The 13500-nt window shown below is 38.3% G+C and overlaps 1 protein-coding gene across 1 annotated transcript in view; it reads right to left on the bottom strand.

Moving 5' to 3' along the window:
- The window catches only part of Pof1b (POF1B actin binding protein), a 79883-nt gene that overhangs the window by 33142 nt on the left and 33241 nt on the right, over positions 1 to 13500 (bottom strand). Inside the window, exons 5-6 of the mRNA XM_055598252.1 lie at positions 9502 to 9672; positions 2238 to 2368 (exon numbers count right to left, since the gene is read on the bottom strand). Of these exons, the coding sequence (XP_055454227.1) occupies positions 2238 to 2368; positions 9502 to 9672 (302 nt within the window). The remainder of the gene's footprint in view (positions 1 to 2237; positions 2369 to 9501; positions 9673 to 13500) is intronic.

Here is a 13500-nt window from a genome sequence, read left to right as displayed (position 1 = left end):
TTTTATCAGAATAAAAACTTTTTTTTACAAAGGAGTCAATTCACTTTATTATTTATTACAATTTATTTACTCTGTATTCCAGCTGTGGCCCCCTCCTTCATCTACTCCCAACCCCACCCTCCCTCCTTCATTTTCCCCTATACCCCTCCCCTAGACCACTGATAGGGGAGGTACTCAGAGACTTCTATCTCACCCTAGCCTATTCCTCTCATGAGGGCTGGCTGCATTGTTTTCCTCTGTGGCCTGGGAAGGCTGCTCCCCTCAGGGAGAGGTGATAAGAGAGTCAAGCTGGTTACTGAGTTCATGCCAGAGACAACCTCTACTCTCCTTCCTAAGGAACCCACTTGGAGACTCAGTCTATGGGCTACATCTGAGCAGGGTTTTTAGGCCCTATCCATTCATGGTCCTTGGTTGGGGTATCAGTCTCTACAGGACCCCCTGGGCCCAGGTTTTTTTTTTTTTTTTTTTTTTTTTTTTTTTTTTTTTTAGCTCTGTTGGTCTCCTTGTGGAGCTCCTGTACCCTTAAGGTCTTACCATCTCCAACTTCTTTCATAAGATTCCCTGCACTCTGCCCAAAATTTGGATATGAGTCTCAGCTTCTGCTCCGATATCCAGATTAGTACAGTCTTTCAGAGGCCTTCTGTAGTAGGCACTCTGTGATAGCACACTAGAACTTGTTCTTATCCAGCCAGAGTTCAGTATACATTGAATGGCACTTCCACCTTGAACCCTCTACTTTATTGAACTTTTGACAATGACCATCCTCTCACTATCTATGAAATTATTTGTTTTTAAGACTTCAAAGTTAGTCATGTGATAGTTGCTTTATGTGCCTGTGTTATTCTACAGAATAGAGTCTAGTTATGTTGTTGAAAATGACAAAATTTAATTCTATTTATGCTAGTAGATTGTCAGGTTGTTTCTATTCCTTACTATCATGAACATGGCAGCGAAGGTGGGGCTTTCACATATTAATTTGATTTTATTTGACTATATACCCAATAGTTGGATATTTGGATCACATGGTGGTTATAGTTTTTGTATAATGACTAGTGTAATTTACCATAATATTCAATTTTCTTCTTCCTTACATCTGCACCAGTATTTGTTATATTTTGTCTTTTAACATGCCATTCATTTTATTTAGTTTCTCTCCCAAGTAGTAGTTTTTGCTATCAAAATACATTATAAAAGAACATATTCATAATTATTAACTGATCTTAAAGTAATGAGATCTTTGATGATTTTTCTAATGCACATTAACTCTTCTTCATTTATTCAGTTTTGAGCTTTTTGAGATACAGTCTTGTTATTTAGCCCCAGCTGGCGTGGCGAGATAAGATATGTAGCCCAGGATGGCCTCAAAATTAAGGAGGTCCTCTAGCCTTAGCCTCTTGGAGGCGGGGATCACAGGTGTGAAGCTACCACAATCATCATGATTAACTTTTGAAATTAAACATTTGCCAGATTTCTCATATAATCATTATATTTCATCATTAAGAGTACTGGTGTTCTGCTATGAACATAAGCATGCTCTTTTAAAAAGGCTATTTTAAGGGCTAGAGGAATGACTCATTGATGAGGACCACATACTGCTCTTTGATAGTGACGCATGTTTCATTCCCAAAATGATGCTGAGCAAGCCACAACTGTGCGTAACACAAGTTCCAGGATGTCCAACTCGCTCTGGACTATGTGGGCATAAAAAAACATGTAGTGTACATAAACTCATGGAAGCACACTGCTCCAAAAAAGGAATATTCATGGAGAAAACTTAAAACCCCTGCACAGAGGTAGCCTATGACAGTTCAGTATCCAAGTGGGTTCCATAGTAATGGGAACAGGGACTGTCTCTGACATGAACTGATTGGCCTGCTCTTTGATCACCTCCCCCTGAGGGCAGAGCAGCCTTACCAGGCCATAGAGAAAGACAATGCAGCCAGTCCTGATGATACTTGATTGGCTAGGATCGGATGGAAGGAGAGGAGAACCTTCCCTATAAATGGACTTAGAGAGGAGCATGGGAGAAGAGGGAGGGAGGGCAGGATTGGGAGGGGATGAGGAAGGGAGCTACAACTGGGATACAAAGTGAATAAACTGTAATAAATAAAAAAATAAATTAAAAAACAAAAAAGCAAACAAAATATAAATCTTTAAATGCCTATTTTTAAATTATAAAATTGTATTAAAATATTTGACAACTGCAACATAAAGACAAAAAAATACATTTGTAGTACCTTCCTCCAATTCTCTCCAAATGCTCTAATAGGCAGTGATATAGGTCTGTATTCTTGCGGCTTAGGTCAGCAAGTAACTCTCCAAAATATTTAGGGTCCAATTTCTCAGGGCCATCATTATGAATTATTACCTGAAGCAAATATCAAGTACAATTATAAGCAATATTGTTTTTGTAAGTTCACAGGCATATTGATATGAAATTTTAAAGAATGAAAAAATTGTTAATATCATCACATGAATCAAGGCACTGAATTGTCTATGCATCAGATGTGTATATTTTTCAGTAGGGGAGGGGTTGGTTGCAAGGAAAAAATCAACATTGGGTTATTTTAAATTTTATTTTGTTCAATTCTAAGTGATATAGTGAATGAAAAGCTTGAGCAATATTGTTTTTTTTCTTTCTTTTATTGAAAACAAATTTTTTATACACTATATTTTGATCGAGGTTACCCTTTCCACAGCTCTTCTGAGATTCCTTCCAACTTCCCTCCCATTGGAACCCACATACTTTCTGTCTGTCTCTCCTTAGGAAACAAACATGCATCTTAATAATACTAATAATAAATTAAAATAAATAAAATTTTAAAAACTTAACTGGAATAGGACAAAGCAAACAGAACAAAAAGAAGCAAAGAAAAAACATGAGATATCCATGTAGAGAGAACCTGTTTGTGTTTGAATGCATAGAAATCGCCTAAAAACAGAAGAAAAAGAAGAGGAGGGGGAAGAGGAGGAGGAAGAAATAAAAGAAATGTCCTGTCAAAGACTTATGAAAAAAAGAACCTCCAAAGATGCCACTGAGTTCATTTTGTGTTGACCATATACTGCTGGGCCTGCACCTTTGAGACTCCCTAAGACACCATTGGAGTGGCTATCAATTGGAAATAGCATCTGGGTTAGTGATGAGGGCTTCTGTCCATGTCTTCTCTCAGCGCTGGGATCCCATCTGACATAGACCTATGCAGGGCCTGTGCATGCTGTCACATTCTCTGTGAGTTCATATGTGTAATGGTACAGCTGTGTTTAGAGGGCCTTTTTTCCTTAGTGTCCTGCAGGTTATCAGTAAATTCGTGAACATAGTTGTTTATATGAGACAGTAAAATAAATAAATGAATAAATAAATAAATAAGTTTGTTAGTTTCCAATTATCACCAGATTTCTTTTAAAAAAAATAGAAAGATTTATTGTTTTAAGTTTTATTTTATTTGCATATTTATTACAACTTATTTATCACAATTTATTTATTATACTTTGTATCTCCACTGCAGCCCCTCCCATGTCTCCTCCCAGTTCCTCCAACCCTCCCTCTTCTCCTCCTATGCCCTTTCCATAGTCCTCTGATAAGGGAGGACCTTCTCCACTTTTATCTGACCCTAGCTTATCAGGTCTCATCAAGGCTGGCTGCATCATTTTCCTCTGTGGCCTGGCAAGGCTGCACTCCACAGGGGGAGGTGATCAAAGAGCCAGCCAATGAGTTCATGTAGGAGATAGCCCCTGTACCCCTTACTAGGGAACCCACTTAGAAACTGAGCACCCAATGGGCTTCCTTTTAACAGGGGGTCTAGGTCCTGTCCATGCATCGTCCTTAGTTGGCATATTGGTCTCTGCAGGCTCCCCTGGGCCCAGGTATTTTGGCTTTGTTGTTTTCCTGGAGGAGTTCCTGTCGCCTTCAGGTCTTTCTATCTCCCTCTTCTTCCATAAGGATTCCTGTACTCTTCCCAAAGTTTAACTGTGTATCTCAGTATCTCCTTCGATATACTGGTGGGAAGAGTCTTGCAGAGGTCCTCTGTGGAAAACTCCTGTCCTGTTCCTTGTCTTCTCCTACTTCTGATGTCTATCCTGTTTGCCTTTTTGAATGAGGATTAAGATTCTCTGCTAGGATCCTCCTTGTTGTTTAGCTTCTTTAGGACCATAGATTTTAGTATGTTTATCCCATATTATATGGCTAATATCCACTTATAAATGAGTATATATTATATGTGTCTTTCTGCTTCTGGGTTACCTCACTCAGGGTGATCTTTTCCAGTTCCCACCATTTGCCTGTAAATTTCATGATCTCCTTGTTTGTAATTGCTCAGTAGGATTCCATTGTTTAAATGTACCACAATTTCTGTATCCATTCCTCTGTTGAGGGACATTTGGGTTGTTTCCAGATTTTAGCTATTACAAACAAAGCTTCTACGAACATGGTTGAGCAAATGTGCTTGTAGTATACTTGAGCATATTTTGGATATATTCCTAGGAGTGGTATAGCTGGAACTTGAGGTAGAACTATTCCTAATTTCTGAGAAAGTGCCAGACTGATTTCCAAAGTGGTTGTACAAGTTTACATTCCTACTAACAATGGAGGAGGGTTCCCCTTTCTCCACAACCTCTCCAGTATGCATCATCCCTTGAGTTTTTAATCTTAGCCATTTTTATACAGCCTTCATGTGTGTCTGCATGCCAGAACAGGGCACCAGATCTCAGAATAGATGGTTGTGAGCCACTAAGTGGTTACTAGGGATTGAACTCCGACCTTTGCAAGAACAGCCAGTATTCTTACCCTCTGAGCCATCTCTCCTGCCCCATCACCAAATTTATTAATTATATAATTGTGTGTGTGTGTGTGTGTGTGTGTGTGTGTGTGGTGGGTTCTGCGTGTAACTTTGAAGGCCCAATGACTATAAAATCCTTTGAGTTGGAGTTACAAGCAGTTGTGACATATCAGCCCACAAAATTTCTTTCTTATCTGCTTACTGTGGGTAAACAAAACGTGAATTTTTTTAAATATGTTGATGATAAAAGAATTACTATCAGTTTGATAAAAGGATACTTTATTTATTGGTGTATATTAATGTTAGACAAAGAAAAACTATTCAATTCAATGTCCCTTATGTATTTTTGGTCTAATTCTTCACTTTTTATTTGGATTTAATATCTAGCCAATCAGACATGAAAAAAGTAGTTCAGGGCCAACTGAAAAAAATTATAGACCTAAGAGAGATTTAAACTCTTTGACACAAATTACTATGACTACTGTCATAATGTAGACATACTTTATTAGCTTCATTTCACTGCTATTAATCTTTCTAATACTGTTGGTTATATTGTCTATCATCCAAAGACTTACTGCACAGAGAGCAATACCTTAGGTCATACTCTACACTATCTTAATATTGAACATGGAATGAAGAGATAAACAGTTTCGGTTTGACTGAAATTTCCATTTCAGTCTCTCTGCTGAGTACCCTAAAATTCTGAGCATATGAGATAAATGGAAATATCACAAAGGAACTAAGAATGGGCACTCATAATTACATCTGTAGTACAAAATTTAGTTTGTGTATTATGGATCAGCAAAAAATAAATGCTGGATACATATCATAGTATATGATATATAGTTTTGTATAGAAATATATAATTGTCCATAGTCCTTCTTTGGAATCCTTCCTACTCATGTGAATTCTCTGTTTTTCCTTAGCAAATCTAACTGTGATTTCCGTAAAAGGAATGCAGATTCTTATTTTAAAAGGGCTGAATAAGGTGGCTAAACAGATGATCTGGGTGTGTGAAATTCAAAATCAGCATGACTCTTCAAAAAGGAACAGAAACAATCAAGGCCACTAAGATGTTTCAGCGGGTAAAGGCACTTGCCTACAAACCCAATGGCCAGAATTCAATCCCCAGGATTCAATGGTAGAAGGCAAGAACGGGCTCTCACACTTGTCCTCTGACCTCTACATGTGGTCCTGTGGCATGTGTATGCCCTCCTTCAATGTATAAGTAAATAAATAAATACATGTTCAAAAACGTCTGGATAAATGCTCTACAATGTTAATTATCTTGGCTATATACCTTATGGAGTTGCTTCCCTGAAGAAGGAAAAGTTGTCTGTTAAACAGCTTAAATCCTTTTATATGAAGTCATGAAGTAGATGAGTTAACATGTAATGTTAATAGTATGTTGATATGTCATATGAATTAGTTGTATACATAGATCTATATAGACAACATTTTATATTAAACCTTTAAATGCTTATATAAACATTTCTCTATTTCCCTAAAGATTCTTTGCTTCACCAATAGTGGAATTCATTGTTCTGCTCAAAAATGTTTTTATCCATTGGTGCATCAGTCCCTGCAGGACCCCCTGGGCTCAGATCTTTTAGTATTGTTGGTCTCCTTGTGGGGCTCTTCTCCCCTCCATGTCCCTCTAATCTCTCCCCTCTTTTCCTCCAGATGACTCCCTGAGTTTGGCCCTGAGTCTCAGCATCTGCTTCAATCCCCCTTGGGTGAACCCTTTCAGAGGACCCACAATAGTAGACTCCCATCCTGCTTCCCCTCTTCTACCACTTCTGATGTTTATCCTGTTTACCATTCTGAATGAGATTTAAATATCATCCCTAGAGTCCTCTTAGTGTTTAGCTTTTTAGGTCTGTAGATGGCTGTCCTATATTATATGGCTAATATTCACTTATTAGTGAATGTATACCATGCATGTCTTTCTGTTTCTGGGTTACCTCATTCAGGATGATCTCTTGCAGTTTTCACCATTTGCCTCACATTTCATGATTTCTTTGTTTTTAATTGATGAGTAGTATTCCAGAGAGGACCTTGAAGACCCTGCTCAGATGTGGCTCATCACTCCATGTGGATCTCTGAGTGAGGGGATCAGGGGCAGCCTCTATTATGAACTCAGCTAACTGCTCTCTGATCACTTGGCCCTGATAATGCAGCCTTGCCAGGCCATGAGGAAGAGGATCTAAGCAGTCTTTTTAATTTATTTTATTTATTTTTGCAGTTTTTTATTATTATCATTTATTATAATTTATTCAATTTGTATCCCATCTGTGTCTCTCTCCCTCATCTCCTCCCAATCTCACCCTTCCTCCCTCTTCTCCCCTTATGCCCCTCCTATAGTCACTGATAGGTGAAGTCTTCCTCCCCTATACTTCCTATTTGACCCTAGCTTATCAGGTCTCATCAAGACTGGTTGTCTTCTCTTATTCTCCATGATTTTAGTCATTATGGTTAGTGTTTAACCATAATGGTTAAAATGGAGAAAATCATAGGAAAACTATTCTCACTTGTGCAGCGGATGTTTACAAGACTCTAAAGACTTTACAACATTAATTAGTCACTCAAGATTGTATCCAGGGAGGTTTCTCCTAAGCAACTAAGTTTTTGTTTCTATTTTGTTATAATACACAATAAATTATAACTATAGTCTGACTTGAATTAGTATAATATATTCTTTTTAAATTTTATTTTATTTTATTAATTACACTTTATTCACTTTGTATCCCCCCATAAGCCCCTCCCTCCCCCTTCTTCACGCATGCCCCTCCCCAAGTCCACTGATAAGGAAGGTCCTCCTCTCTTTCCTTCTGATCTTAGTCTATCAGATCACATCAGGAGTAGTTGCATTGTCATCTTCTGTGGCCTGGTAAGGCTGCTCCCCCCCTCAGGGGGAGGTGATCAAAGAGCAGGCTTAGATTATGTCAGAGGCAGTCCCTCTTCCCATTACTATGTAACCCACTTGGACACTAAACTGCCATGGGCTACATCTGTGCAGGGGTTCTAGGTTATCTCCATGCCTGGTACTTGGTTGCAGTATGAGTCTCTGGGAAGACCCCTGTGTTCAAATTTTCTGGTTCTGTTGCTCTCCTTGTGGGGTTCCTGTCTTCTCCAGATCTTACTATCCCACTTCTTACATAAGATTCCATGCATTCTGCCCAACTGTTGGCCATAAGTCTCAGCATCTGCTTTGATAGTCTTCAGGGCAGGGCCTTTCAGAGGCCCTCTGTGGCAGGTTTGTAGGTTGTTAGTGTTTTCTTCTTCTGATGTCCATCCTCTTTGCTTTTCAGGATGGGGATTGAACATTTTAGTCAGGGTTCTCTCTCTTGATTAGTTTTTTTAGATGTACAGGTTTTAGTAGGTTTATCCTATGTTATATGTCTATTGAGTGAGTATATACCGTGTGTGTTTTTCTGCTTCTGGGACAGCTCACTCAGGATGATTCTTTCCAGGTCCCACAACTTACCTGCAAATTTCATGATTTCCTTATTTTTCATTGCTGAGTAATATTCCATTGTGTAGATGTAGCACAGTTTCTGCATCCATTCTTCAATTGAGGGGCATCTGGGCTGTTTCCAGCTTCTGGCTATTACAAATAAAGCTGCTACAAACATGGTTGAGCAAATGTCCTTATTGTATACTTGAGCCTCTTTTGGATATATGCCTAGGAGTGGTATGGCTGGATTTTGAGGAAGTGCTATTTCTAGTTGTCTGAGAAAGCACCAGATTGATTTCCAGAGTGGTTGTACAAGTTTACATTCCCACCAGCAGTGGAGAAGGGTTCTCCACAACCTCTCCAGCATGCGCTGTCCCTTGAGTTTTTCATCTTGACCATTCTGATGGGTGTAAGGTGAAATCTCAGGGTCATTTTGATTTGCATTTCCCTAATGGCTAATGCCATTTAGCATTTCTTTAAGTGTTTCTCTGCCATTCAATATTCCTCTACAGAGAATTCTCTGTTTAGCTCTGTTCCCCATTTTTTAATTGGATTACTTGGTTTGCTGCTTTTCAGCTTGTTTAGTTCTTTATATATACTGGATATTAGCGCTCTGTCAGATAAAGGGTTGGTGAAGATTCTTTCCCAATCTGTAGGCAGTCTCTTTGTTTTGATAATGGTGTCCTTTGCTTTTCAGAAGCTTTTCAGTTTCATGAGGTCCCATTTATTGATTGTTGCTCTTAGAGCCTGTGCTGTTGGTGTTCTGTTCAGGAAGTTGTCTCCTGTACCAATGAGTTCTAGGCTGTTCCCCACTTTTTCTTCTAACCGATTTAATGTGTCTGGTTTTATGTTGAGGTCTTTGATCCACTTAGTATATATACAGCAACTAATTACCAGCTTGTGAAATGATATCATTAACAATCATCTCAAATGACAGCATTTCTAATTCATTGTTCATTTGCATATTATCTCATGAAAATGTGTAATGCTAAACAACTGTTGGGCTAATTTCTAAGGATCACTTATCAGTTCCAATTAAATATGCATGAATCAAGTCATAACTTTGTATATTTAATTAATGAACCTGAATGATTTTGTCTTTTGAGAGGAGTCTTAGATAATTGTTTTTAAAATGTTGTAAAAACACAAATACCACTGGCATAATTCTTTAATATTTGGATGAAATTTTAATGTGAGTGCTAGAATATTGCTGTAAGACATGCTCAAGAACTTATTTAATTTGACAAGTATTCAGCTGATTGATCTTACCTGTTCATGTACTTGGCTTGGCCCACCATGGCAGATGTCATGCCCAATATTTGAATCATTTTCTGCTGCGCATTGGATTTGATGACTAGACCAGGACTGTTGACAATGTGGAGAGTGGATAATCTGGGGTTGTTGGATGACATGATGATGATGAATTTGAGGACAACATTCCTAAAATATATATATACATGTCAAAAAATGGTGACCTACAATGATGACTACTACAAATCAAAAAAAAAAATTGGAAACAAATTTGGAAGCCCCAACAAGTCTTTCACAAAATAATTAGATGTAGAATTTGTAATTTTAACTAGTAATATATTATTTTTAATTTGTACATTAAGAATTTTTTATTGAATTTTGATTTTATTTAATCAGTAGTTCTGACCATTTAAATACTTACCAAAAGTAAGTCATAAATTGCATGTTCTAATTAAATAATTTTTAGTTGTACTTAATTCAAAAATTGTTATATTTTAAGCTTTCTTTTATAATTCAATAGGTAATCCAGAACCTAATTACATAAAATCTTATAATGCCGAAGGTATAAAGGAATTTAAAATTAGGAAAAATACAATACAGTGATTTTTCAATATTAGGAAGCATGTTTGTATCCTTGTCAGGGAGGCAATGATCTCATGCTTATGATGCTTGAGAAGACAAAACAATAAAAATACTGAAAACTGGAGACACAAGATGGCAGCGCAAAGAGCACACTTTGTCTGATGAGCAGGGCAAAAGTAACAGCACAGTGACCAACAGACCAAAGTGTGGGTCTCAAAACAACAGTGATTGTGTTCCACAGATGGAAAGGAATCTCATGGTGTGGGAAGTAATCTGGTCCAATTTCAGATCACCCAGCTAAACCTCAGAAGAGTTCCTGGGTTCCCTTCAGGCACTGGGTTGCCAGCCCAGAGCCACTTGACTATGTGCTCTGATCACAGTCCCAGATTTATCTTTGAGCCCCCAAACACCAGAGATTGGGTTTTCCAGTTGAAAGTAAACCCCATGGTGAAGGAAGCAATTGGGTCCTCCTGACCTCAGGTCACCCAGCAAACCCCCTGTAAAAAGTTCCCCAGCTCTAGTAGGTGCTCAGTAGCCAGTGCAGAGCTAAATGCCTGCACCTGTGATCTCTACTCATCATCTCAGACTGAAGTTTGGACCCCCAAACCACAGACTGGGTCTCCCTGTTGGGAGAAAACTCCATGGCAAGGGAAACATCAAGTCTGATCTCAGGGCACTCAGCTAATCCCCAGAAAAGTTCCTGGGTTCTCTCAGGCTAGGGGGCTCTAGCCTCTAGCCACACACCTGTGTGCTACCTTTACAGACCACTGATTACCTCTCAGGTACTGGGGCACAGAGCTCCAACCTCAGACATAAGAACACCTGGAACCCACAGGATCAGCTCCAGATCCTGCTCCAAAGCTCAACTAAACCTAGCTAAACCGACCAAACTACAAGGCTCTCTAGTTCTTCAAGAGGACTGTGTCAAGCAAATACAGTATATGAGGAGCAGCAGCTCAATAAATTCAGATCAAGAAAGCCAGTGGAAGGGCAACTATCTCCAGAACTTCTCCTGGTCAGAGGAGAGCACATGGGCTCCCAACAAGCCCAGTTAGCCCACAGAACCATACACCTGAGGAGAACTGTGGCAATTCCCTAAAAGCACTGGCCATTTGGTGACCAGACCCAAAAAGCTGAGAAGGGATCATTCAGAAACAACTATCTTCCTACCAAGAAGATTACCCCTCCCCCAGGACTCCAGCAGGCACCAGAAACTAACAGCCAACAACTGAGACAGCGGACAGAGGCCAGTGTAAAAGCAAAATCAGCAACAGCCAAGGCAATATGGGATTTCCAGAACCCAGTTATCCAGAGGCAAGTAGCCCTGGATAGCTTAACGTAAGTGAAATTCAAGAAGATGACTTTAAATCTATGCTTACAAAGAAGATAACAGAGGAAACAAATAAAATCATAAAGAAATACAAGATACAGCCAAACATTTGTGGCCTTTAGAGAAGAAATAATTAAATGAATGAAAGAAATAAAGGAAATCCTAATAAACAGGTGATGAAATTGAAGGAAAAGCAGGACAATACAGACAGGTGAAGGAAATCAACAAAATGGTTCAAGATCTGAAGATGGAAATAGAAAAATTAAAGAAAACAGAAACTGAGAAAATCATGGAGAGGGAAAACTTAGGGAAGAAAACAGGAACTACAGAGGTAAGCATATCCAACAGACTACAGGAGATGGAAGAAAGAATTTCAGGTATGGAAGATACAATGGGAGTAGTCAGTGTATCTGTAAAAGAAAATGTCAAATCTAAAAATTTCCTGAAACAAACCATCCAAGAAATCAACGACAACATGAAAAGATGAAACCCAAGAATAATAGAAATAGAGGAAAAAGAAGAGTCCTGTCTCCAAGGCCCAGAAAATATTTTCAGCAAAATCATAGAAGAAAATTTCTCCAATTTAAAGGAGAGGCCTATAAGCATACAAGAGAATAACAGAACACCTAATAGATTATACCAGAAAAGAAAATCCTCCTTCCACATAATAATCAAAACAGTAAGTATACAGAATTAAGGAAAAATACTGAAAACTGCAAGAGAAAAAGGCCAATAACATATAATGGCAAAACCATTGGAACCACACATGACTTCTTAACAGAGACTATGAAATCTGGAAGGGCCTGGGCAGATATCATGCAGACCCAAAGAAAACACAGATGTCAGCTCAGGCTACTATACCCAGCAAAACTCTCAAATATCATAGATGGAGAAAACAAGATATTCAATGACAAAAACAAATTCAAACAGTACCTATCCACAAATCCATCCTTACAGAATATGCTAGAAGTAAAAATACAACCCAAGAAAGCTAACAACACCCAGGAAAAAACAGGAAATAAATAACCTCACTACAGCAAAACTAAAGGAGCAAAGCACATAAACACACTACCACAATGACCATCAAAATAAGAGGATCTAACAGTTACTGGTCATTAATCTCTCTCAACATCAATGGACTCAACTCTCCACTAAAAAGACACAGACTCACAAAATGGATGTATAAATAAGACCTAAAAATCTGTTGAATGAAAGAAACATACCTCAGTCATAAAGATAGACATTACCTGAGAATAAAAGGCTGGAAGATGATTTCCAAGCAAATGCAGCCAAGAAGCAAGCAATAGTAGCCATAATAATACCTAATGAAATAGTCTTTCCAAAATTAATCAAAAGATATGGAAAGGTCACTTCATACTCATCAAAGGAGAATTCTACCAAGAATACATCTCAATTCTGAACATCTATGCCCCAAATTCAAGGGCACCAACATATGTAAAAGAAACACTGGTAACACTTAAACCACACACAGATTCCCAAACATTAATAGTGGAAGACTTCTACACCCCACTCTCATCAAGGGACTGGTAAAAAACAAAATCAAAACAAAACAAAACAAAACCAAAAAACAACAAAACCCAGAAACTAAACAAAGAAACAATAACACTAAGAGATGTCATGAGTCAAGAGGACCTAACAGAACTAATAGAACTTTTCACACAAACACAAAAGAATTTAACTTCTTCTCAGCACCTCATGGAATCTTCTCCAAAATAGACTGTAAATTTAGTCACAAAGCAAACCTGAACAGGTGCAAGAAGATTGAAATAATCCCCTGTATCTTATCAGAACACCGTGGAAAAAAAGCTGGACTCCAATAACAGAAAGAGCAAAAAGCATACACACCGATGGAAACAGAACAACTCTCTACTCAATGACGCTGGGTCAGAGGGAAAAAAAGAAATAAATTAAAGGCTTCCTAGAATTCAATGAAAATGAAGGAACAATATACCCAAACTCATGGGACACGATGAAAGCAGTGCTAAGAGGAAAGTTCATAGCGTTAAATGCCTTCACATAGAAATCCAAACATCTCATACAAGCAACTTAACGGCTCACTTGAAAGCCCTAGGGAAAAAAAAAAA

Source organism: Psammomys obesus, unplaced genomic scaffold (assembly GCF_907164565.1).
Source record: "Psammomys obesus unplaced genomic scaffold, mPsaObe1.curated_primary_1811, whole genome shotgun sequence".
In the NCBI taxonomy this organism is placed as follows: domain Eukaryota; kingdom Metazoa; phylum Chordata; class Mammalia; order Rodentia; family Muridae; genus Psammomys; species Psammomys obesus.
This window is presented reverse-complemented; position numbering and strand designations above follow the sequence as displayed.